The following is a 24,538-nucleotide window of genomic DNA, read 5'->3' on the forward strand; positions in this document are numbered from 1 at the left end:
TGGTAATGGTGGCAGAGAATATAAATGAAGGAAAATGAAAGAGGAGAGTGGTAGGAAGTGGGAAAGGATGGGAGAAAATGTACAGTGGCACATGAAAAAAATAATTAATCATATAATATTATAACATGGAGATTGAAGAGCATTTTTGTTTCTATAGAGTTTAGGCTAATTGATTTAAAAAATTGTTTGCGGATATTTATATTTTAATTTTAATTTAATTAGTTTAATTTTTATATTTTAATATAATTTTAATTAATCTGTCCATTTAAAAATTTCTGACATGTGACTTATATTATTATATTTTATATAAATTAATGATTAAATTATTAAAAAGTTTAATATTTACATTATTTTATATTTTAATTTAAATGTTTAAATTTTAATTTAATTAATTTAATATTTATATTTGAATGTGATTTTAATTAATTTTAAATAATTAAAATATAAGAGTTCAAATATAATGTCAAAAATAATATTTTATTATTTTTTAAATATAAATTTATTTTATATATAAAAATAATATTAACTCATACGTAACTATAATTAAATAATATATTTAATTTCAAAGATAATAATAATTTAACTGTTAAATATAAATAAATTTTATTTTATATTGATGATTATAAGATTTTATAATAGATTTATTATTTTTAATTATTTTGTATATATTACTATTTTAAATTAAACAATATATTTACAATAAATAATTTATAATTATAACTGTAAAATAAAATTTATCACTAGTAAAAATGTGAAATATTTATTTAATAATTAAATTGTTTATTTTAATTAATTAAAATTACTCTAAATATAAATTGTGGATTAATTTATCTAAAATTTAAATATTTAGATTAAAATATAAATAATATAAATATTAAGTTTTTTTTGGTTAAGTCAATTGATTAATTAAAAAAATAATTATAATAATAAATCTGACTAGATAATTAAATTTAAAAATTTACGGATGGAATAAAATTATATTAAAATTGTAGAGGTTAAATTAATTAAATTAAAATTAAAAAATTAAAATTAAAATATAAATAAGTAAGCTTTGGATATTTTTTAATCAATTAACCTATAGCTTATTTTATAATGTTAGGTTAGATCGAAATTTATTTGACATTTGTATAATAGTACAAAAATATAGTTGATCTAAAATTTTGAATTCAGATTATTTGATCGTAGAGTAAAAGTAAAGATTTAATTAGGTTTATATCTAAAATATTTTTATTATAAAATGATAAATTTAATTTGTTATTAAATAATATTTTTATATTAATAAAAAATTACAAAATGTGGCGCATATAAACAATTCCCAATTTCCTTTTGTTATCCTTGCCACTTTACCAGCAGGCAGAGAGCCTTCCTTTCCGGATGCTCTATTTCCTTTCCTCATTCCCAATCTTCGATCCTTCCCTAAAAACAACTGACGAGAGATCGATGATGATGATGATGATGATGAAGATGCCTTGGAGGAGGAAGAGCAGGAGCTTCCATCTTCAGCTACAAGGGGCAATTGGTACCATTCAATCTCCATTCCTATTCTTATTTACCAATTATTGCCATTCTTCTACTTCCACACTTGAAGATGCACGCTTCTTGACAAATAACTTCAAATCTGCTTCTTTTACCCGCCTTCATGATGCCATTGCTTCCTTTAATCATGTAATTCATATGAATCCTCTGCCTTCTAGGGTTCATTTTAATAGATTCTTATCTGCCCTTGTGAAAATGAAACAATATCACAGTGTCCTTTCCATGTCCAAAACAATTGAATTGGTAGGGATCTCTCACGATGTTTATTCTCTTAGCATCTTAATTAATTGCTTCTGCCATTTACACCTTGTGGATTGTGGCTTCTCTGTTTTTGGTAAGATGCTCAAATTCGGATTGGAGCCTACCACTGTGACATTTAATACCTTAATTAATGGGCTTTGTATAGAGAGTAAAATCGACAAAGCAGTGGAATTTTTCGATGATATGGTTGCACGTGGTTATCAACCTAATGTTTATACTTACAGTGTGATAGTAAACGGAATGTGTAAACTTGGGAAAACAAACGTGGCTATTGGGCTACTAAAGGGAATGGCTGATAGAGGTTGTGAGCCAGATGTTGTGACATACAGTGCAATCATTGACGCCCTTTGCAAAGACAAGCTAGTTGGTGAGGCTTTAGGGCTCTTCTCTCAAATGAGGAATAAGGGCATTTCACCTAATGTCATCACTTACAATAGTTTAATTCATGGTGTTTGCAAATTAGGCCAAAAGAACCAAGCTTTGGCCTTGATGAATGAAATGGTGGAGCAGAACATATCACCTAATGTTTATACCTTCAGTGTATTGATTGACGCTCTTTGTAAGGATGGAATGGTTTCAGAGGCTCAAAATACTTTCAATGTAATGATTCAAAGAGGTGTAGAGCCTAATGTGGTCACCTACAATTCCTTAATCAATGGTCTTTGCATTTTAGACCAATTGAAGGAAGCTTTGGCCTTGTTGAAAGGAATGATGGGGAGGAACATATCCCCTGATGATTTTACCTTCAATATATTGATCGACACTCTTTGTAAGAAAGGACTGGTTTCAATTGCACAGAATGTAATCAAAATAATGATTCAAAGAGGTGTGGAACCTAGTGTTGTCACTTATAATTCATTGATGGATGGATATTGTCTGTGCAAGCAAATTGATAAAGCTAGAAAGGTATTTGATCTTATGGTGACCAATGAAATAGCTGACATTTTTAGCTACAACATTTTGATCAATGGATATTGTAAGTGCAAAATGATAGATGATGCAAAGGAACTTTTTGATGAAATGTCTCATAAAGGTTTAGTTCCTGATGTTGTTACTTATTCTACTCTTATAGAGGGTATGTTTCAAGCAGGGAGGCCCCAAAATGCAAAAGAGCTTTTTAAGGATATGTGCTCTCATGGTCAACAGCCAAATACAGTAACCTTCTCAATTATGATTGATGGCTTGTGTAGACAGGGGAATCTCGATGAGGCACTCACACTATTGAAAGCAATGGAGAAAAGTCAGTTGAAGCCTAATGTTGTGATCTATAGCAGTCTGATCAATGGTATGTGCAAAGTTGGGAAGATTAATGATGCCAAGGAACTTTTTTCTAGTCTTTTTGAAATTGGTTTACAACCTGATGTTTATGTATATAGCGCAATTATGAAAGGACTCTGCCAACAAGGATTAATGGATGAAGCGTATAAGGTATTTAAAGACATGGAAAAGGTAGGATGTTTACCAGATAATTGTTGTTATAATATCATCATTCAAGGGTTTCTCAAGCATGAGGATTTACCAAAAGCATCAGAACTAATCAACGAAATGGTTGATAAGGGGTTCTTTGCTGATGATGCTACCACAGAATTGGTAGTATATTTATCGCGGAATAATAATCTCATTCTAAGCAAACTATGAAATCGTTCTGAGGCTTCTAAAGGGGTGCAATGAGGGATTAGCAAATTAAAGTTGTTATATCTTGACCGTTCAAGGGTGTCTTGGAGAGAAACTTGGTAATTTGCCTTCTTCAAATGTAGTAGGTATGTAATTTAACTAACTTCTTCAAATTTCATTTTTAATTTCAATCAGCTATGATTCTCTTCCACAAAATGAAAATTTCTAACACCGTAAATTACCTGCAGTGGAAACCATGATATGTGTGTTCCTTTCGCTTGAACTCAGACATGGACTAGATCTCTTTGGATATAAGGTTGTTGATGACTGGAGGTCATAGATTTCTAATGATCAAGTTGCTGGTAAACCCACCATCTTCCTTACAATTTTTTTTGGGCTGCTACTACAGCCTAAACTCGAGAGCTCAGTGCTAAGAATGAGTTGAGAACTAAAACTAATTGATTCCATGCTACAATGCTTAAGAATCTTTATCTATTTTACTTTTGTGCTCAATGACTTTTTAAGATGCTATCAATTTTCTTGTAGCTACTTGCTAGGATATGATTACAACTTCACCTTTCTAAACATAAAGGTATAAGCAATTCGTTTTTGCTTGATTATTATATTTTTAATAATAATGAAAATAGTGATTATAAACAAGTGGAGCTTTAATGGAGAATTGATTTAGCAACTAGACTACCCTATAAATGCAGGGTGCAGGATATGCAGCCCCATAATACAAGTGTAGTGGTTGAGAAATCTACCATTTTTCTTTATCGGTTTCTTGGTTGACAGAAATCTAGCAATTATAGTTGTTGAGATTGTTGAATCATGTGATAGTAAATTAGTTACAATGGCTGTATATTAAGGAAAAATACTTAGGAAATCATCTCTGTATGATATATCTTTATGATATAATAATAATACAATCAAGTATGATCATTTTGTCAATATGGTATATAACAAATACATTTTAGACCACCTATTGAGTTATTTATATGGTGCATTTTGTGATACGTTTGTATGGTGTTATGAAGGGGAAACACATTGTTTCTTACTGTTTGAGAAAAGTTAGGCAAGAAAAGTTGCTTTGGTTGTTTCTTTTCTCCTTTCAGCTGTACATTAATCGAGATTTCGTGTTTAGCACATTGTAAACTTTGTAATATACTCAATAAAATTTTCTTTGAGCTTTTGTTTAGACATGGTATTTTTCTTTTTGCTTGCTGTGTAATTGTTGAAGTTTTTTTTATTCTGCATCCATGGCAAATGGAAGTGTTAGTTTTGTCAGAGAAGATAAGGTTTGACAGGGTACATATTGAGAGGTAAGAAACCAATTGCAAAATGATTCAGATCCTTTGAGTCTTCAAAACACAGATAATCCAGGTATGATCTTTATATCTGCACCTTTAAATGGACTAAATTATTTGAGTTGGAGTATATCTATGACACTTGCTTTAAGAGCAAAGCCAAGTTAGGATTTGTAAATCGTAGTGTGCAAATTCCTCCTGTTGGCTCCACTGGTTTTGAGAAGTGGATGAGAGTTGATAGTATGATGAGTTAGATTTTGAATTCCATCTCTAAGGATCTAGTGAAAGTTTTTTGTATGCATATAGTGCAAAGGATTTATGGGAGGAAATTAGAAGAAAGATTTAAAGGACCTATGTTAGTTGGTGTTTTCTTTACAAAATTGAAGAAACTATGGGATAAACTTAGTGTTTGAAAGCATCATCTAACTATTTGTGAATGTGGTGCTTTTGAAGTATAGCTTGAGAGAGAGAATTAATGAGTTGTAAAGCTTTTGTAAAGAGTTTCAGGTAGATTATGTGGCATTTGTAAAGCTTTTGGGCACATAGATACCCTGGTTGGTTTAAAAATTATAAGCAAAAGAAGATTGGCTTTAACAATGAAAATCATACTTATGGAACCACTGAGGACCTTCGGAACTCACATCAGTCGTAGAGTGTGCGTGTATAGGATTTAGATGAAATTAAGGACTTTGTCAAATATATTTTTGGTACTGTATAAACATAATTATAATTTATTCCGATCTTTCTAGATGACTTTGATTAAATATTTTCATGTAATAATGTGATATTATGATAATAAGAGACCAAATTTAATTTGCTATTTAAAATGATAATAATAATAATTGTTATTATTATATTATATATAAAAATATTAAAAAATATAAAAAATAATAGTAAAATATTATTTAGTCTTTGAAGTATACTAAAATCTCCACTTTAGTCCATGTATTTTGAATGTTCAGCCCTACAGATTATGTGAAAGTCAATATAATGAGAAACTTTAATACCTAGATTACTTATGGTAATCGGAGAGAGAAGTAAAAACATTTCCCTTTATTATCTTTGTCCATATAAAACACATCATCACCTGTCCAAAGAGAGTGGATTAGAGCAATGTCATAAAACATTCATTTATAAAGTGTTAAATAATGTTTTCTAAAGTGTTAAATTTGGTTGCACAAAAATAGGGTGGAGGTTTTGGAACTAGAGGAACACATATTTTGGATTGTAAACTCAAAGTGGCAATACGGTGATTCAGGGGAGATATCTGAAGGTCAATCAGACTAAGAGTCTGATTAAATTCGTAGGAGGAGAGACAGTTTAGCTTTGGAGGTTGTTTGTTTAGAGATTACATGGACAACTAGGGTTTTTCCGTCGCTTTTGTCAAATTGCTAGTTTTAGTAATTACATATATTTTTTCTATCCTAATAGTCATTTAAGACTTTAAAGACTTTTAGGTTCAATCGAGCTCTCAACTTTCAATTTGAGTTCAATAACTCTAAATTTAACGGTGTTAATTAACAAAGTAATAAATAAGTAAAGTAAGTTTTTAGGGAATCAAATATTAATTTTATATTTAAAATAATTAACATAAAACTAATAAATCATTTATAAAAAGTGAATATATAAAATCTAATCTCTTAACTTTCAATTTGAGTCTAATAACTCTAAATTTAACGGTGTTAATTAACAAATCAAATAAATAAATAAAGTAAGTTTTTAAAGAATCAAATATTAATTTTATATTTAAAGTAATTAAAATAAAACTAATAAATCATTTATAAAAAGTGAATATATAAAATCTAACCCTGTTTCATTCCATCCTCATCTTACTTCATTATCCACAAATCCATATCTCATTTAACCTCATTTTCTCTACCACTATGGTTTACTTACCCACCCAATCTCAAAGCATTATTACTAAGTATCTTTCTTCTTGCATCTCTAGCATCTCTTCTCTTAATTCAGCTAACACAAGTGACTCAGAAGTGCTCTTTAAGCTTCCTTTATATGCCGCCGTCAATGTACCCTTCAAACTCAAGAACTACTTTCATGTTAGTTGAAAATACTAATAATACTACTATAGTCAAGATGTGAGTAGGTTTGTGAATTTATATTTGATGACGCTGTGGATCTTTCTTTCATGGCGGTTTGTGAAGGTGAAACGATAAATATGGTGAAACGATAAAGTTTATCAACTTCCAAGATGAATGGCCTGAAAATATGACTCTCTATAGTCATCACTAATTAAGAAAACATGTTTAGATTTTTTAGGTTAGTTTTGAAGATAAGAGGTTACTGTAGTTTTGGAGATAATGTTTTTGATTTTTCAATTTTAAAAATTTAAAAATATTTTAATGGATTAACATTTAATAGAGTTATGTTTTAATTATTGATTTGGATTTAATTTGCTTAAAATAATAATATATATAGGATAATTAGGTCAAAATTGAAAGTTAAAGGTGTTTGTTTGGACCTAAAAAATATTTAAGAACTTAATTTACTATTGACTAATAGTTAAGGGGTTAAAATGAGTCTGTTGACTAAAAAAAATCAGGCAGGTTTATTCTCTTAAAATAGGAGAGGCATCCAAAAGGGAATTACAATTTATTCCTTCAGCATTTATGAATGGATAGAAGATTATTCCTCCAGCATTTATGAATGGATAGAAGATTGTAAAATTTAATGTGTAGAGTGAATAAGTGAGATAGAGGAATGGGTTAATAAGGAGTGTATTTGAAATGAATCATTGAGTTCAATAGATTAAGAGTTTCACTATGAGCAACTCTCTCTCTTTTATAAAAGATAATATTTACTAGTTTAATTTCTAACTTGAGGAGATTAAGATGAGTTTTTGAGAATAGATCCTATATTTTTTATTAAAAAAAAAAAAAAAAAACCCTCAATGGAAGGTAATGTTGAGAATTGACTCGAAGCTAATCTAAAAAATGTTTATATAAGTGTAACTTCTAGGGTTGCCTTGGAAATTGTGAAGAGGGTAAAGTGGCACAAGAGAAAATTATTAATTATATAATATTGTAATATGGAGATTGAAGAGTACTTTTTGTGTTTTTTTTTTCATATATATAATTTACGCGAATTGATTGAAAAATCGATTAAATATGCCGTTTACAGTAGATATATTATATATTTTATTTTATATCTATAATTGTGAAAATTTTATAATAAATATATTATTTTTAATTATTTTATATATAATATTATTTTAAAATAAATAATATATTTATTATAAAATATTTATAATTATTAATGTAAAATAAATTTAAAGATGTGAACTATATATTTAATAATTAAATTATTTATTTTTAATTTTAATTTTAAAAATTTATTAAAATTATATTTAAATATAAATATTAAATCAATTTATTTAAAATTTAAATGTTTGAATTAAAATGAAAATTATATAAATATTAGATTTTTTTCAATTAATTGATTAATTAAAAAAATAATTATAATAATATGCCAATTAAATAATTAAAATAAAATTACATTAAAATGTAAAGATGGGATCAATTAAATTAAAATTAAAAAATTTATATTTTACACACAGACGTATTTAGGCAATTAAACAATAGTTTAATGATAAATAATTAAGCAACTATTTATTATTTAAATTGTCAAAACTACATTTGCATGGATTTAATAATTCTATGGTTATTTTATTTTATTATTATTTAAAATTTAAAACTTCCTACTTAAAAGATTATCAAAATATGAATATTTTTAATATTGAATATTTGAATATTATACATAGAAATAATTTATATATTATAAATTTAAGTTAATATTATTAATAATAAAATAAAATAACAAATAAAAGTTAAAATGCAAAATACATTTAGTGAGTTTAACATTTCAAAATTTTATTATTTTGAAATAATTTTATATATTAATTTTTTACTGATATTAATTAAAATTGTAATATTATTCAAATAAAATATCAAAATAAAATCGTGCCAAATAGTTCTCATGAGAGTTAAACTTTGTAAAAGAAATTAATTTTTATTATACTAAAATAAAGCAATTAATAATAAAAAATTATATAAAGTTAGTCATTTTAAATTTCTAATTATATTAGAGTAAAATTAAACAATAAACTATTTATTTTTTTCCTCATCTATATTATATACAATTAGACTATAATAATATTTTTAAAAATATACATTGATAATTATTTATTAAATAAGGAATATTATTTAATAAAATAAAAAATCAATATTCTACAATTATATTTATAATATTTTATTAAAAAAATAAAATTAACAAAATTAATTAATTTTTAACTAAATTTAATTAAATATACGGTTATAATAAAACATTATTTTTACGAAAATAAATTTAATTAAGTCTTTATTTTTATTAAGAGTCAAATAAATTTAATTTAAAATTTCTAAAATTTTAAGTTAATTAAACTACATAATTTTATTAAGAGCTAAATAGATTCTAACTTAATATTATTTTTTAACAGTAAAATATTATTTTTATAATTTAAAATATTAAAATATTAATATTTTAATTATCATAAAAATTTTAAAAAATATATAAATATAATAAATAATTTTTAAAACTATAAAAATAAAGTTTTATTATATAAGAATTTTTATTATTATAAAATAATATTATATAATATTATATTAAATTATGACTTATTTGACTCTTATATAATAGTATAGAGATTTAATTTATTCAAAATTTTAAATTAAAATTATTTGACTCTTAAATAAAAGTGGAGACTTAATTGGATTTATATTTAAAAAAGTATTATTATAAAATGATAAATTTAATTTGTTATTAAATAATATTTTTATATGAAAAATTAATAAAAAAAATTACAAAATGTGGCGCATATAAACAATTCCCAATTTCCTTTTGTTATCCTTACCACTTTACCAGCCGGCAGAGAGCCTTCCTTTCCGGATTCTCTATTTCCTTTCCTCATTCCCAATCTTCGATCCTTCCCTAAAAACAACCGACGAGAGATCGATGTTGATGAAGATGCCTTGGAGGAGGAAGAGCAGGAGCTTCCATCTTCAGCTACAAGGGGCAATTGGTACCATTCAATCTCCATTCCTATTCTTATTTACCAATTATTGCCATTCTTCTACTTCCACACTTGAAGATGCACGCTTCTTGACAAATAATTTCAAATCTGCTTCTTTTACTCACCTTGATGATGCCATTGCTTCCTTTAATCATGTAATTCATATGAATCCTCTGCCTTCTAGGGTTCATTTTAATAGATTCTTATCTGCCCTCCTGAAAATGAAACAATATCACGCTGTCTTTTCCATGTCCAAAACAATTGAATTGCTAGGAATCTCACACGATGTTTATTCTCTTAACATCTTAATTAATTGCTTCTGCCATTTACACCTTGTGGATTTTGGCTTCTCTGTTTTTGGTAAGATGCTCAAATTCGGATTGGAGCCTACCACTGTGACATTTAATACCTTTATTAATGGGCTCTGTATGGAGAGTAAAATCGATAAAGCAGTGGAATTTTTCGATGATATGGTTGCACGTGGTTATCAACCTGATGTTTATACTTACAGTACGATAATAAACGGAATGTGTAAATTTGGGAAAACAAATGTGGCTATTGGGCTACTAAAGGGAATGGCTGATAGAGGTTGTGAGCCAAATGTTGTGACATACGGAGCAATCATTGACGCCCTTTGCAAGGATGAGCTAGTTGGTGAGGCTTTAGAGCTCTTCTCTCAAATGAGGAATAAGGGCATTTCACCTAATGTCATCACTTACAATAGTTTAATTCATGGTGTTTGCAAATTAGGCCAAAAGAACCAAGCTTTGGCCTTAATGAATGAAATGGTGGAGCAGAACATATTACCAAATGTTTATACCTTCAATGTATTGATTGATGCTCTTTGTAAGGATGGAATGGTTTCAGAGGCTCAAAATACATTCAATGTAATGATTCAAAGAGGTGTAGAGCCTGATGTGATCACATACACATCCTTAATTGATGGTCTTTGCATTTCAGACCAATTGAAGGAAGCTTTGGCCTTGTTGAAAGAAATGGTGGGGAGGAACATATCCCCTGATATTTTTACCTTCAATATATTGATCGACACTCTTTGCAAGAAAGGACTGGTTTCAAATGCACAAAATATAATCAAAATAATGATTCAAAGATGTGTGGAACCTAATGTTGTCACTTATAATTCATTGATGGATGGATATTGTCTGTGCAAGCAAATTGATAAGGCTAGAAAGGTATTTGATCCGATGGTGATCAATGAAATAGCTGACGTTTTTAGCTACAACATTTTGATCAATGGATATTGTAAGTGCAAAATGATAGATGATGCAAAGGAAATTTTTGATGAAATGTCTCATAAAGGTTTAGTTCCTGATGTTGTTACTTATCATACTCTTATAAAGGGTATGTTTCAAGCAGGGAGGCCCCAAAATGCAAAAGAGCTCTTTAAGGATATGTGCTCTCATGGTCAACAACCAAATATAGTAACCTTCTCAATTATGATTGATGGCTTGTGTAGACAGGGTAATCTCGATGAGGCACTCACAGTATTGAAAGCAATGGAGAAAAGTCAGTTGAAGCCTAATTTTGTGATCTATGGCAGTCTGATCAATGGTATGTTCAAAGCTGGCAAGATTAATGATGCCAAGGAACTTTTTTCTAGTCTTTTTGAAATTGGTTTACAACCTGATGTTTATGTCTATAATGCAATAATGAAGGGACTCTGCCAACAAGGATTAATGGATGAAGCGTATAACGTATTTAAAGACATGGAAAAGGTAGGATGCTTACCAAATAATTGTTGTTATAACATCATCATTCAAGGGTTTCTCAAGAATGAGGATTTACCAAAAGCATCAAAACTAATCAACGAAATGGTTGATAAGGGGTTCTCTGCTGATGCTGCTACCACAGAACTGGTAGTACATTTATCGCGAAATAATGATCTCATTCTAAGCAAACTACGAAATCGGTCTGAGGCTTCTAAAGGGGTGCAATGAGGGATCAGCAAACTAAAGTTGTTATATCTTGACCATTCAAGGGTGTCTTGGAGAGAAACTTGGTAATTACCTTCTTCAAATGTAGTAGATATGTAATTTAACAAACTTCTTAAAATTTCATTTTTAATTTCAATCAGCTATGATTTTCTTTCACAAAATGAAAATTTCTAACACTGTAAATTACCTGCATTGGAAACCATGATATGTGTGTGCCTTTCGCTTGAACTCAGACATGGACTGGATCTCTTTGGATATAAGATTGTTGATGAATGGAGGTCATAGATTTCTAATGATCAAGTTGCTGGTAAACCCACCATCTTCCTTACAATTTTTTTTTGGGCTGCTACTACAGCCTTAACTCGAGAACTCAGTCCTAAAAATGAGTTGAGAACTAAAACAAATTGATTCCATGCGACAATGCTTAAGAATCTTTATCTATTTTACTTTTGTGCTCAATGACCTTTTAAGATGCTATTATTTTTCTTGTAGCTACATGCCAGGATATGATTACAACTTCACATTTCTAACCATAAAGGTATAAGCAATTCGTTTTTTCTTAATTATTATATTTTTAATAGTTAATGAAAATAATGATTATAAACAAGTGGGGCTTTAATGGAGAATTAATTTAGCAATTAGACTACCCTATAAATGCAAGGTGCAAGATATACATCCCCATAATACAAGTGTAGTGGTTGAGAAATCTACCATTTTTCTTTTTGGGTTTCTTGGTTGACAGAAATCTAGCAATTTTAGTTGTTGAGATTATTGAATCATGTGATAGTAAATTAGTTACAATGGCTGTGTATTAAGGAGAAGTACATAGGAAATCATCTCTGTATGATATATTTTTATTATATAATAATAATACAATCAAGTATGATCGTTTTGTCAATATGGTATAGAACAAATATATTTTAGCGTTGGACCACCTATTGAGTTGTTTATATGGTGCATTTTGTGATACGTTTGTATGGTGTTTTGAAGGCGAAACACATTGTTTCTTACTGTTTGAGAAAAGTTGGGCAAGAAAAGTTGCTTTGGTTGTTTCTGTTCTCCTTTCAGCTGTACATTAAGGGAGATTTTGTGTTTAGCACATTGTAATCCTTGTAATATACTCAATAAAATTTTCTTTGAGCTTTTGTTTCTACATGGTATTTTTGTTTTTGCTTGCTGCGTAATTCTTGAAGTTTTTTTTTTTATTCTGCATCCATGGCAATTGGAAGTGTTAGTTTTGTTAGAGAAGGTAGGGTTTGACAGGGTACATATTGAGAGGTAGGAAACCAATTGCAAATGATTTCCTTTGAGTCTTCAAAACTCGGATAATCCAGGTATGATCTTTATATCTGCACCTTTAAATGGACTAAATTATTGGAGTTAGAGTATTTCTATGACGCTTTAAGAGCAAAAGACAAGTTAGGATTTGTAAATCGTAGTGTGCAAATTCCTCTTGTTGGCTCCACTGGTTTTGAGAAGTGGATGAGAGTTGATAGCATGGTGAGTTAGATTTCGAATTCCATCTCTAAGGATCTAGTGGAAGTTTTTTGTATGCATATAGTGCAAAGGATTTATGGGTGGAAATTACACCAAAAAAAATTGTGAAATTTGCGATCAAAATTAGCGATAAAATTTTTTGGTTGTTATATAGCATTCAATCAGCCATCATTCTGCTACTACTTGAATAAAATGATTTTTTTTGTTAAAATGATTTTTTTTATTTAACAAAATACTCAATTTTAAATCGTCGCTAAGTTTAGCGGGAATAAATAGCGCGAGATATTTGCGATGAAATAGCGACCATTTTTGAACGGGAATATTAGAAACCAAATAGTGACTAATTGGTTTGGTTGCTAAGTTATTTATTAGCAAAACTACGTCGTTTTGATACCCTATTCTAAGCCAAGCTCCTTCCTCATTTTTTTCCTCTGAGAATTGCATCCCCTTTTGAATTTCTGCCCTCACCGTGATTCTCACCAATCCACCGTCTGTGTCTCGTGTCCTCTGCCCTCACCTCCACAAATCAATCACTGTTGGTTCACTAAATCAGCTGGTTCGTGTCAACTGGAATCTAGCGTCGACCATCAACAACTTGTAAGTATTGTGAAAAACAATATGCTTGTGCTGTTAATTTACTATTGCATCCGTTTATTGTAGGTTCAGTATTTTAGGTTCCCTGTGTTTCTTACATTGACTGGCAGCTCCTTTTATTGACTCACGAATAATAGTAGGTTCAGTAAAATATTCTTTTGTATCATAGAAGGAGGCTCATCTTCTTCTGACACTTCCTCAAGCTCTTGTTTCTCATTATCATCATATGATTCTGTTGTGCTACATTCTGATAGTCCTTGATGCATCTTGAAAGAGCAGAAAATAATATTATTAGAATAATGCTAAAAAATTCATGCAATAACCAAATATCACAGGATTAAACTTAAAGAAATGAGAACTATAGGGATTAGAGCAGAAAACCAAAAAAGAGATTATGGTCATTTTCTGTATTTGGATCTGCTACACTCCAAATAAGTATCCCAAGTACCTAAAGAATTCTGCTCTACAATAAAGCAATGATAAGGAAAATTGATATATGCAAAATCAACTGTAAATAAACAAGAGAAGCTGAAGCAAAAATTAAGCATGTACCACTAAATTTCCCACGCCCTAAACTTGAAAATTCATGCCTTGTCAGTTGAAATTCACCAAATGGAATTCCAGATGTTTCGGCTTCAATATTGGCTGCCTGCATAAGCAAAAGAAATTGGGCAGAGGAGACAGTAAGATATAGAATTGTGTAAAACCTAACATTGAGTGATGAAAAGTTAGAGAAGAAAATTTATATTTCTGACAACAAGTATTTATGAAAGGTTTGGTTTCTGAATATCCAAATATACTAGTCAAGGGCCTTAATCGGGGAACCTAAAATATTGGTTCAGTACTCAAGGGCCTTAATCAAATATGAAATGCTTTATCTTTTTCTTCCAGCTGGTATGGATTTTTCTTCCCCCTGTTTCTGAATATCCAAATATACTAGTCATTATCTTGATCTTATTTGTATTCATCTAACAAAAAAAAGGTTTGGTTTCAATAGAATTGGAAATGCAAAGAATTTGGAATTCAATTTTTAGTTTCAAACTGTTCAAAGAACAGCCCCTTTGAGTTTACTGGTATAGTTGGAAGTCCACCTTTATTTGTTATTTCAAGTTCATACTGAAACAAATTTCCATGCACATATATGAATCTACCCAACTAAAAAGGAAAGAAAAGCTTTTCTTAATACAAATAGTTTGAAAATAAATCTTTATTTCAGTTCCTGCATATCTGAATGCAATCTAAAGAATTTAAACAGAAAAGCATTAGGTTAAGGTTGAAAATTCTGGGTTTTCTTAAATTTTTTACAGCTTTTGATATTGTATATTTGCTTGTTTAGAGAGGTCTTTATGTAGTAGTTTTTTTCTGAGATGTGAAATGCCCTTATGAGCCAAAAAAAAAAAATAAAAATATGTTGGACAGTCTTAAAAACTAGAAGTTAACTTTAAACCCTTTTTTCATAAGGAAGAAAAGAACTCCTCTTTTTAACTGGAGGAGATGTAAATAAATGATGTTTTCCTCTTTGGAGAAGAAGCATCTTTAAAACTGTGAAAATACCACTGGCTTAGTTGTTGCAGGTTTCAGAGGTTAGAGCTCGTGATTTCCAGCCCCAAGTGGATTCACATAATTTGTAACTTGTGTTGGTTGTACAATTTGCCACTAACAGGTCTAGTTGTCTAATCTAGATTCTGAAATTCTTGCTTTGCTTTGTATTATTATCTATTAGTAATATGAATAAGAATGTTAACCAGGTTAACAGCAAGAACAAATAAAAGATTATGCAATTTTGGTAGTATTCGCAAGAGAGAGTATTTATCAGATCTATATTTCTTGCATTATCTGTGGCGCGCCTTTGTCATCATTAATTGAATTGCTGTAAGTTATTAGAACATTAAATCTCTTGTAGCTTCATGCAAGTCTACTTATCACCTGTTTAAAAATTTGATTCTCTATTGAGTAGTTATCTTTTCAGTCAAAACTATTTATAGGAAAGTTGAAGTTCAGCTTATCATAGGAAAAGCCTCCTGATATTCAAATAAATCTGTATGCTATCTTCATGCATAATATTTGCAAGAGTAATTATGTATCATAGTCTATGTAATGTTAAGGTTAGATTAACATAGTACACTATTGGCACTACTAAACGTAAATGCAACTATTGCTTCAACACGGTCACTCGCTCAGCCCCAGTAGTGTTGGAAAAGGATGTATCCTAGTTGACCACACAAGGTTGTGCGTAGGTAGTTCTTCTAGCTAGGTCCTCATATTCTGAATGAAGTGCAACTCGTCTTAGGAGAATTGTGCAATATATATGGTAGTTAAATGGTTAATTCTTAGGATACTTTGGAACATCTTTTACTTTAATTCCTCCTCTCATTCCTCTAAATTTAATTTATATATTTTTACTATAGATATCTTGTGTAGGAAAATGAATGCCACTAATGTATAATAGGCCCAAGGATGGGTGGTTGAATATCGAATTTTTAAGGAAAAATTACTTTTTAGTCCTTGAGATTTAACGTAATTAACACTTCTGTTCCTTTATTTTGGCGATCCAACACTTAAGTCTCTCACTTTCTCTTTCGTCCAAATTCATAGTCGTTCCGTCCAAAATAGCCATTTGGTCAAAGAGTCAAAGGTGAGAGGTAAGAATTTTTTCCAAAAACGTCTTTAATGAACTTATTAAAACCCCCTTAAGCTGAAATCCCTCAATCTTTCTTCTCTTTCATATCCTCTCCATTTCTTTTTGCCCATTGTTGATTCTCATTTTTTTTTCTTTCTCTTTTCCATCTTTCTTCTCTATCGTATCTTCACTATTTCCATATCTTCATTATTTCCTTTTGGCATGATATATTTGCTCACATTCCAGGCGAAGGTCATAATTTGCAGGAACATTCAGTCTTAATAAGAGGAGGTAAAGTAAAGGATTCGCCACGTGTGAAATCTCATTGTATTCGAGGAGTCGAGGATTTGCTGGGAATTTCGGATCAAAGAAAAGGCAGATCAAAATATGGTGCGGAAAAATACAAATCGATATGAATGGAAGATGCCTCTGGAACTTGTTTTTCTCGGTTAGTTGAGTTATTCATTCCAATTCATTGGTTTAATCCGGTATAAATCTCATAGTCAGAGAATCCGCTTTTGCCTTAACTTAGGATGAGTTCATAGGCACAGACTTAGTCAGAATGAAAAAGATCCAATGTTCCAGATCCGCTGCTAGTCTTTGCTTCACTAGTCCTTGCTTCAGTTGGTCTACCTCCTGTTTGCAAGATCCAAGGTTGGGCATGAAGCTTTGGCTCAGTGGGCATGAAGCAATTGATAGAAGGATGAATCTCGTTCCTTTCTGAAAACCCATTCTTTGCAACTAAAAGAGGAGTCTTTTGGGGCAAGGGAGGACGCCGATGAACTGGGGTCGGTTGTTAAACTCTAAAGGGTTGTCTGAGAACTAATAGGTCGAACAGTAGGTCCTAGATCTTGAACTTCTTGTTGTTGCTGCTGCTGCGGTTGTGGTTGTGGTTGTGGTTGCTGCGGTCGTTCTTGAGTAGCAGAAGCAGGAGACCCGGGCTCTACGAAATCGAGCATGTCCAGTTCTTGTGGTGCGACCTAGCAAAGAAATAACCTTTTTGAAATTGTTAACAACTGCATCTGTAACAACCATAATATTATCCGTCGCCGAGGATTATTAACGGCTGAAGAGGATAATAACCTAGGATAATACTGTTGTTGTTTTGCAACTGATTTCTTTTTAGTAGCTTTATGACCTTCTGGATCTCGGCAGTCGCCACTTCTTGTTTTTCTTTGTTGTGATTGATTTTCAAAACTGCTTCTAAGGCTTGCACCTATTTCAGTATTTCAATATTTATTTCACATAACAAACATGAGGATTAAGGTGCATTGGGTTTGGGTTTCGTGATTTTGAAATAGCGGCACTTTTAGTGAGGGTCAATTTATATGTCCCAAATGGCTATTTTGAATGGAATGACTACGAATTTGGAAGGAAGAGAAAGTGAGTGACTTAAGTGTTGGGTCGCCAAAATAGAGGGACAGAAGTGTTAATTACGTTAAACCTCAGGGACTAAAAAGTAATTTTCCTAATTTTTAAACGGTTTAGAGGAGTTCATACAATTTGATTTAACCCATCCTGAACGTATGGATGATATGAATATAAGATGTCCTTGTAGTATGATAAGGTGTTCGAATCGCAAATTCCTAAGTGTGGATGATGTACGATATCATGTGATGAAAAATGGTTTCGTTCCTAATTACTACAGATGGACATTACATGGTGAATGTTGGGATGATCAAGGAACCACTAGTGTGCAATTATCTGAAACTATCATGGAAAACGATTTTCAAACTGAGGCTAATGGCCGATACCATGAAACGGTACTTGAAGGGTTTGGTTTACCGTCTCAAATTGAATTCATGGAGGAGGAACCTAATGCCGAGGCACATAAGTTGTATGAAATGTTACAAGCAGCAAATAAAGAGTTATGGTCAGGATGCAATAAGCACACAAAACTGTCTGTTGTGGCACGTTTGATGAACATTAAAGCGGAACATCATTTCTCTATAAAATGTTTTGATCAAATCGTCGCGAGTTTATGAAAGAAGTTCTACCCGAAGATAATGTGCTTCTAGATAATTTTTACAAAACAAAAAAGTTAATTGAGGGTTTGGGTCTACCAGTGGAAAAGATTGATTGTTCCAGAAGAAAATGTAAGCGACTTACGTACCAATTAAAGAAAGAATATAGTAGTTTCAGTCAATGATCTATATTAGTTGTTTTCTTTACAAAATTGAAGAAACTATGGGATGAACTAGGTGTTTCAAAGCATCATTTAACTATTTGTGAATGTGGTGCTTTTGAAGTATAGCTTGAGAGAGAGAGAGAGAATTAATGAGTTGTAAAGATTTTGTAAAGAGTTTCAGATAGAGTTTAAGATAGATTTTGTGACATTTGTAAAGCTTTTGGGCACATAGATACCCTGGTTGGTTTAAAAATTATAAGCAAAACAAAATTGGCTTTAACAATGAAAATCAGACTTATGGAACCACTGAGAACCTTCGAAACTCACATCAGTTGTAGAGAGTGTGTGTATAGGATTTAAATAAAATTAAGGACTTTGTCAAATATATTTTTGATTCTAGACAAGTTAGGTGAAATGGATTTCTCTCGCTTTGCAGGTAACTCTATATTCATATCTTTCAAATTATAAATCACCAAATTTAATTTATTATTGAAAATTAATAATTTTAAATGAAATAAAAATATATTATATTAATTTTGCAATTGTTATTGCATTAGGATAATTTTTTTTACTTATGATTTATATATAATTGGGTATAATAATTTTTTTTAATATATGTTATTGATAATTTCATTGAATATCGGATATTAGCAAATGAATAAAAAAGTTTTAAATATTTCGTTTATAAATAATAATAATAATAATAATTGTTATTATTATATTATATATAAAAATTTAAAAATAATAGTAAAATATTGTTTAGTATTTGAAGAATACTAAAATTTTCACTTTAGTGCATGTATTTTGAATGTTCAGCCCTACAGATCATGTGAAAGGCAATATAATGAGAAACTTTAAAACCCATATGGTAATAGGAGAGAGAAGTAAGAGCATTTCCCTTTATTATCTTTGTCCATATAAAACACATATCACCCATCCAAAGAGAGTGGGTCAGAGTAATGTCAGAAAACATCCATTTTTATAGTGTTAAATTTGTGCAATAGAGTTAAATTTGGTTGCACAAAAATATGGTGGAGCTTTTGGAACTGGAGGAACACTTTTTTTTTTTTTGGAGGACTAACTCAAAACGGTAATATGGTGATTCATCTAACTTTGAGAAAGAGATATCTGAACGTTAATCAGATTAAGCATTCTAAGGTTTTTATACTCTATTTTTTATTAGATTCATAGATTTCAAGAGAGACAATTTGGCTTCAGGAGATTGTTTGTTTAGAGATTACATAGACAACTAGGATTTTTCAATTGCTTTTATCAAATTGCTAGTTTCAGTAATTATATACATTTTTTCTATTGCTAATAGTTATTTAAGACTTTAAAGACTTTTAGATCAAATCAAGCCCTCAACTTTCAATTTTAGTTTAATAACTTTAAATTTAACGGTGTTAATTAACAGGGTCAAATAAATAAAGTTATGTTTCAATTATTGATTTGGATTTAATTTGCTTAAAATTATAATATGTAGGATAATTAGACCAAAATTAAAAGTTAGGGGACTCCATTGGACAAAAAAAATTTTAAGAACTTAATTGACTATTGGCTAATAATTAAGGGGCTAAAATGAGTCTTTTGCCTAAGAAAAAAAAAATTGGACAGCCTTGTTACCCTAGAATAGGAGCAGGCATCCAAAGGGAAAATTACGATTTATTCTTTCAACAATTATGAACGAATAGAAGATTGTAAAATTCAGAGCGACATATGTGTAGAGTGAATATGTGAGATAGATCAGGAATGGGTTGATAAGAAGTGTATTTGAAATGAATTATTGAGTTTAAGGGATTGAGAGTTTCGTTACGAGTAAATAGAAGAGATATAGTCTAAACTCTATCTCTTTTATGAAAGATAATATTTACTAGTTTAACTTCCAATTTGAGGAGAGTAAGAGGTGAGTTTTTGAGAATGGATCATATATTTTTTATTGAAAAAAAAAACCTTTAATTTTGGTACAATGAGAACTGATGTTGAAAATTAATTTGGAATTAATCTAAAAAATGTCTATATAAGTACAACTCCAAGGGTTGCCTTGAAAATTCTAGAATGTAGAGATGTTGAGTGAAATAGGTAGCACGATGAAAAACTGTAAAGAGGGAAAAGTGCAAGAATATTAGTAAAAAGGGATATTTATAATTTAGTTCCTCAGTATTGCCGTTATTAACAAGTTAATACATGTATTTTTAGAAACCTATTAAAACGTCCTTATCTTTTCTCTCTGTCAACGAAATAGTCCTTCCGTCTATTTTTACCGTTAAAAAAATAGTAAAAGACCAAATTACGCCCTTCTTTTCTTCCTCCTCCTCCTCCTTCCTTTTCTTCTTCATCAATTATTCCTCCTTTTGCTTCTTCTTCTGCTTCTGCTTCTTCTTCTTCTTCATTATCTTCTTCTTTTTTTTTGAGGAGGAGAGACTATTTCGTTGACGGAAAGAAACGATAAGGACATTTTAATAGATGTGAGAAAAGATAGGGACTATTTCGTTGACAAAAAGAAACAATAAGGACGTTTTAATAGATATGAAAAAAAGATAAGCATGTTTTAATAGATTTCTGAAAATATAGGGAGGGACGATTTCGTTGACGGAAAGAAATGATGAGAATGGACTATTTCGTTGACGGAAAGAAACGATAAGAACGTTTTAATAGATATGAGAAAAGATAGGGACTATTTCACTGATGGAAAGAAACGATAAGGAAATTTTAATATATATGAAAAAAAATAAAAACGTTTTAATAGATTTTTGAAAATGTAGGGACTAACTTGTTAATAATAGTAATATCCAAGTACTAAATAAGAGATTTTATTTGAGGGCAAAATTGAATTTTAAAAATTTTCTCTCTCCTCCTATATCTAATTTTAACGGTAAAGAGGACGGAAAGATTATTTCATTAACGGAAAGAAAACATAATGACGTTTTAATAGGTTTTTAAAAATATAGAGACTTGACTTGTTAATAATGACAATATCCATTAACTAAATTATAAATCTTCCTAATAAAAATGGACTTGTGAAAGGGTGTTCCTTGAAACTGTTATTCTAGAAGATAGAGTAGCCACTGGCAACTTAAGAATAAAAAAATGGATGGTAATAAGGGTGATGATGTTGAAAAGATGGTAATGGTGGCAGGGAATATAAATGAAGGAAAATGAAAGAGGAGAGTGGTGGGAAGTGGGAAAGGAAAAGAGAAAATATACAGTGGCACAATAAAAAATCATTAATTATATAATATTGTAATGTAGAGATTGAAGAGCATTTTAGTTTCTATATATAGAATTTAGGTGAATTGATTTAAAAAGTTTAAGTTTTGACGTTTATTTATATTTTAATTGAATTGCTAGGAATCTCTCACGATGTTTATTCTCTTAACATCTTAATTAATTGCTTCTGCCGTTTACATCTTGTGGATTTTGTCTTCTCTGTTAAGATGCTCAAATTCGGATTGGAGCCTACCACTGTGACATTTACTACCTTAATTAATGGGCTTTGTATGGAGAGTAAAATCGATAATGCAGTGGAATTTTTCGATGATATGGTAGCACGTGGTTATCAACCTGATGTTTATACTTACAGTACGATAATAAACGGTATGTGTAAATTTGGGAAAACAAATGTGGCTATTGGGCTACTAAAGGGAATGGCTGATAGAGGTTGTGAGCCAAATGTTATGACATACGGAGCAATCATTGACGCCCTTTGCAAGGATGAACTAGTTGGTGAGGCTTTAGAGCTCTTCTCTCAAATGAGGAATAAGGGCATTTCACCTAATGTCATCACTTACAATAGTTTAATTCATGGTGTTTGCAAATTAGGCCAAAAGAACCAAGCTTTGGCCTTGATGAATGAAATGGTGGAGCAGAACATATTACCAAATGTTTATACCTTCAATGTATTGATTGATGCTCTTTGTAAGGATGGAATGGTTTCAGAGGCTCAAAATACATTCAATGTAATGATTCAAAGAGGTGTAGAGCCTGATGTGATCACATACACATCCTTAATTGATGGTCTTTGCATTTCAGACCATTTCAAGGAAGCTTTGGCCTTGTTGAAAGAAATGGTGGGAAGGAACATATCCCCTATTGTTTTTACCTTCAATATATTGATCGACACTCTTTGTAAGAAAGGACTCGTTTCAAATGCACAAAATATATTCAAAATAATGATTCAAAGAGGTGTGGAACCTAGTGTTGTCACTTATAATTCATTGATGTATGGATATTGTCTAGGCAGCCAAATTGACAAGGCTAGAAAGCTATTTGATCTGATGGTGACCAATGAAATAGCTGACATATTTAGCTACAACATTTTGATCAATGGATATTGTAAGTACAAAATGATAGATGATGCAAAGCAGATTTTTGATGAAATGTCTCATAAAGGTTTAATTCCTGATGCTGTTACTTATCATACTCTTATAAAGGGTATGTTTCAAGCAGGGAGGCCCCAAAATGCAAAAGAGCTCTTTAAGGATATGTGCTCTTATGGTAAACAATCAAATATAGTAACCTTCTCAATTATGATTGATGGCTTGTGTAGACAGGGGAATCTCGATGAAGCACTCACCCTATTGAAAGAAATGGAGGAAAGCCAGTTGAAGCCTGATCTTGTGACCTATTGCATTCTGATCAATGGTATGTGCAAAGCTAGCAAGATTAATGATGCCAAGGAACTGTTTTCTAGTCTTTTTGAAAATGGTTTACAACCTAATGTTTATATATATAGTGCAATTATGAAAGGACTCTGCCGAGAAGGATTAATAGACGAAGCATATAAGATTTTTAGAGACATGGAAAAGGGAGGATGTTTACAGAATAATTGTTGTTATAATATCATCATTCAAGGGTTTCTCAGGCATGAGGATTTACCAAAAGGAACTAATCAACGAAATGGTTGATAAGGGGTTGCTACCACAGAATTGGTAGTACATTTATCCGGAATAATAATCTCATTATGAGGCTTTTAAAGGTGCGCAATGAGGGATCAGCAAACTAAAGTTGTTATATCTTGACCATTCAAGTGTATCTTGGAGCGCAACTTGGTAATTACCTTTTTCAAATATAATAGATATGTAATTTAACTAACTTCTTCAAATATCATTTTTAATTTCAATCAACTGTGATTCTCTTCCACAAAACGAAAATTTCTAACGCTGCAAATTACCTGTGGTGGAAACCATGATATGTGTGTGCCTTTCGCTTGAATTCAGACATGGACTAGATCTCTTTGATATAAGATTTTTGATGAATGGAGGTCATGGATTTCTAATGGTCAAGTTGCTGGTAAACCCACCATCTCCATTACAATTTTTTTTTTGCTGCTACTACAGCCTTAACTCGAGAGCTCAGTCCTAAAATTGAGTTGAGAACTAAAACTAATTGGTTCCATACTACAATGCCTAAGAATCTTTATCTATTTTTATTTTTGTGCTCAATGACCTTTCAAAATGCTATCATTTCTCTTGTAGGTACTTGCAAGGATATGACTACAACTTCACCTTTCTAACCATAAAGGTATAAGCAATTCATTTTTGCTTAGTTATTATAATTTTTAATAATAATGAGACTAATGATTATAGACCAGTGTGCTTTAATTGAGAATTGATTTAATAATTATACTCCACTATAAATGCAGGGCGCAGGATATACAGTCCCAGAATACAAGGTAGAGAATCACTAGACTTCTACAGCTGTTGGTTGGATGAAATGTCACTAAATTTATAAACAGAAAATTTTATGGGAATTGAGGGAAAAACAAACGTTCTCTTTGTCAATATGGTATATAACGGATATATTTTAGTGTTGGACCACCATTTGAGTTATTTATATGGTGCATTTTGCGATACATTTGTGTGGTGTTATGAATGTGAAACACATTGTTTCTTACTGTTTGAGATGTTAGTTAAGTTAGGCAAGAAAAGTTGTTTTGGTTGTTTCTTTTCTCCTTTCAGCAGTATA

General features: G+C 30.5%; 3 protein-coding genes and 1 long non-coding RNA gene across 4 annotated transcripts; all 4 read left to right on the forward strand.

Annotated features, from left to right (window-relative positions):
• The first annotated feature begins 1,731 nt into the window (after window positions 1-1,731).
• On the forward strand, window positions 1,732-3,435 carry LOC122724556 (pentatricopeptide repeat-containing protein At1g63330-like). Its single transcript, XM_043959818.1, has one exon. The coding sequence runs from the start codon at window positions 1,732-1,734 to the stop codon at window positions 3,433-3,435; it is 1,704 nt and encodes a 567-aa protein (XP_043815753.1).
• Window positions 3,436-10,001: 6,566 nt separating this feature from the next.
• LOC110607265 (pentatricopeptide repeat-containing protein At1g63330) lies at window positions 10,002-11,738 on the forward strand. Its single transcript, XM_021746351.2, has one exon. It carries the CDS (start codon window positions 10,002-10,004, stop codon window positions 11,736-11,738), a length of 1,737 nt encoding a protein of 578 aa, XP_021602043.2.
• Window positions 11,739-22,008: 10,270 nt separating this feature from the next.
• On the forward strand, window positions 22,009-23,478 carry LOC110607266 (pentatricopeptide repeat-containing protein At3g22470, mitochondrial). The gene has a single exon (XM_021746352.1). The coding sequence runs from the start codon at window positions 22,009-22,011 to the stop codon at window positions 23,476-23,478; it is 1,470 nt and encodes a 489-aa protein (XP_021602044.1).
• Window positions 23,479-23,520: 42 nt separating this feature from the next.
• On the forward strand, window positions 23,521-24,248 carry LOC110607258. The gene is made up of 3 exons (XR_002486698.2): window positions 23,521-23,622; window positions 24,049-24,094; window positions 24,216-24,248. It is a non-coding gene; the product is annotated as an uncharacterized LOC110607258 (long non-coding RNA).
• The last annotated feature ends 290 nt before the right edge of the window (window positions 24,249-24,538 follow it).

The sequence above is a fragment of the Manihot esculenta genome, chromosome 9 (assembly GCF_001659605.2).
Source record: "Manihot esculenta cultivar AM560-2 chromosome 9, M.esculenta_v8, whole genome shotgun sequence".
Taxonomy (NCBI): domain Eukaryota; kingdom Viridiplantae; phylum Streptophyta; class Magnoliopsida; order Malpighiales; family Euphorbiaceae; genus Manihot; species Manihot esculenta.

Excerpts from the sequence above, each read along its gene's own strand:
- LOC110607265 (XM_021746351.2), top strand. The coding sequence starts at position 10,002 with ATGAAACAATATCACGCTGTCTTTTCCATGTCCAAAACAATTGAATTG.
- LOC122724556 (XM_043959818.1), top strand. The coding sequence starts at position 1,732 with ATGAAACAATATCACAGTGTCCTTTCCATGTCCAAAACAATTGAATTG.
- LOC110607266 (XM_021746352.1), top strand. The coding sequence starts at position 22,009 with ATGCTCAAATTCGGATTGGAGCCTACCACTGTGACATTTACTACCTTA.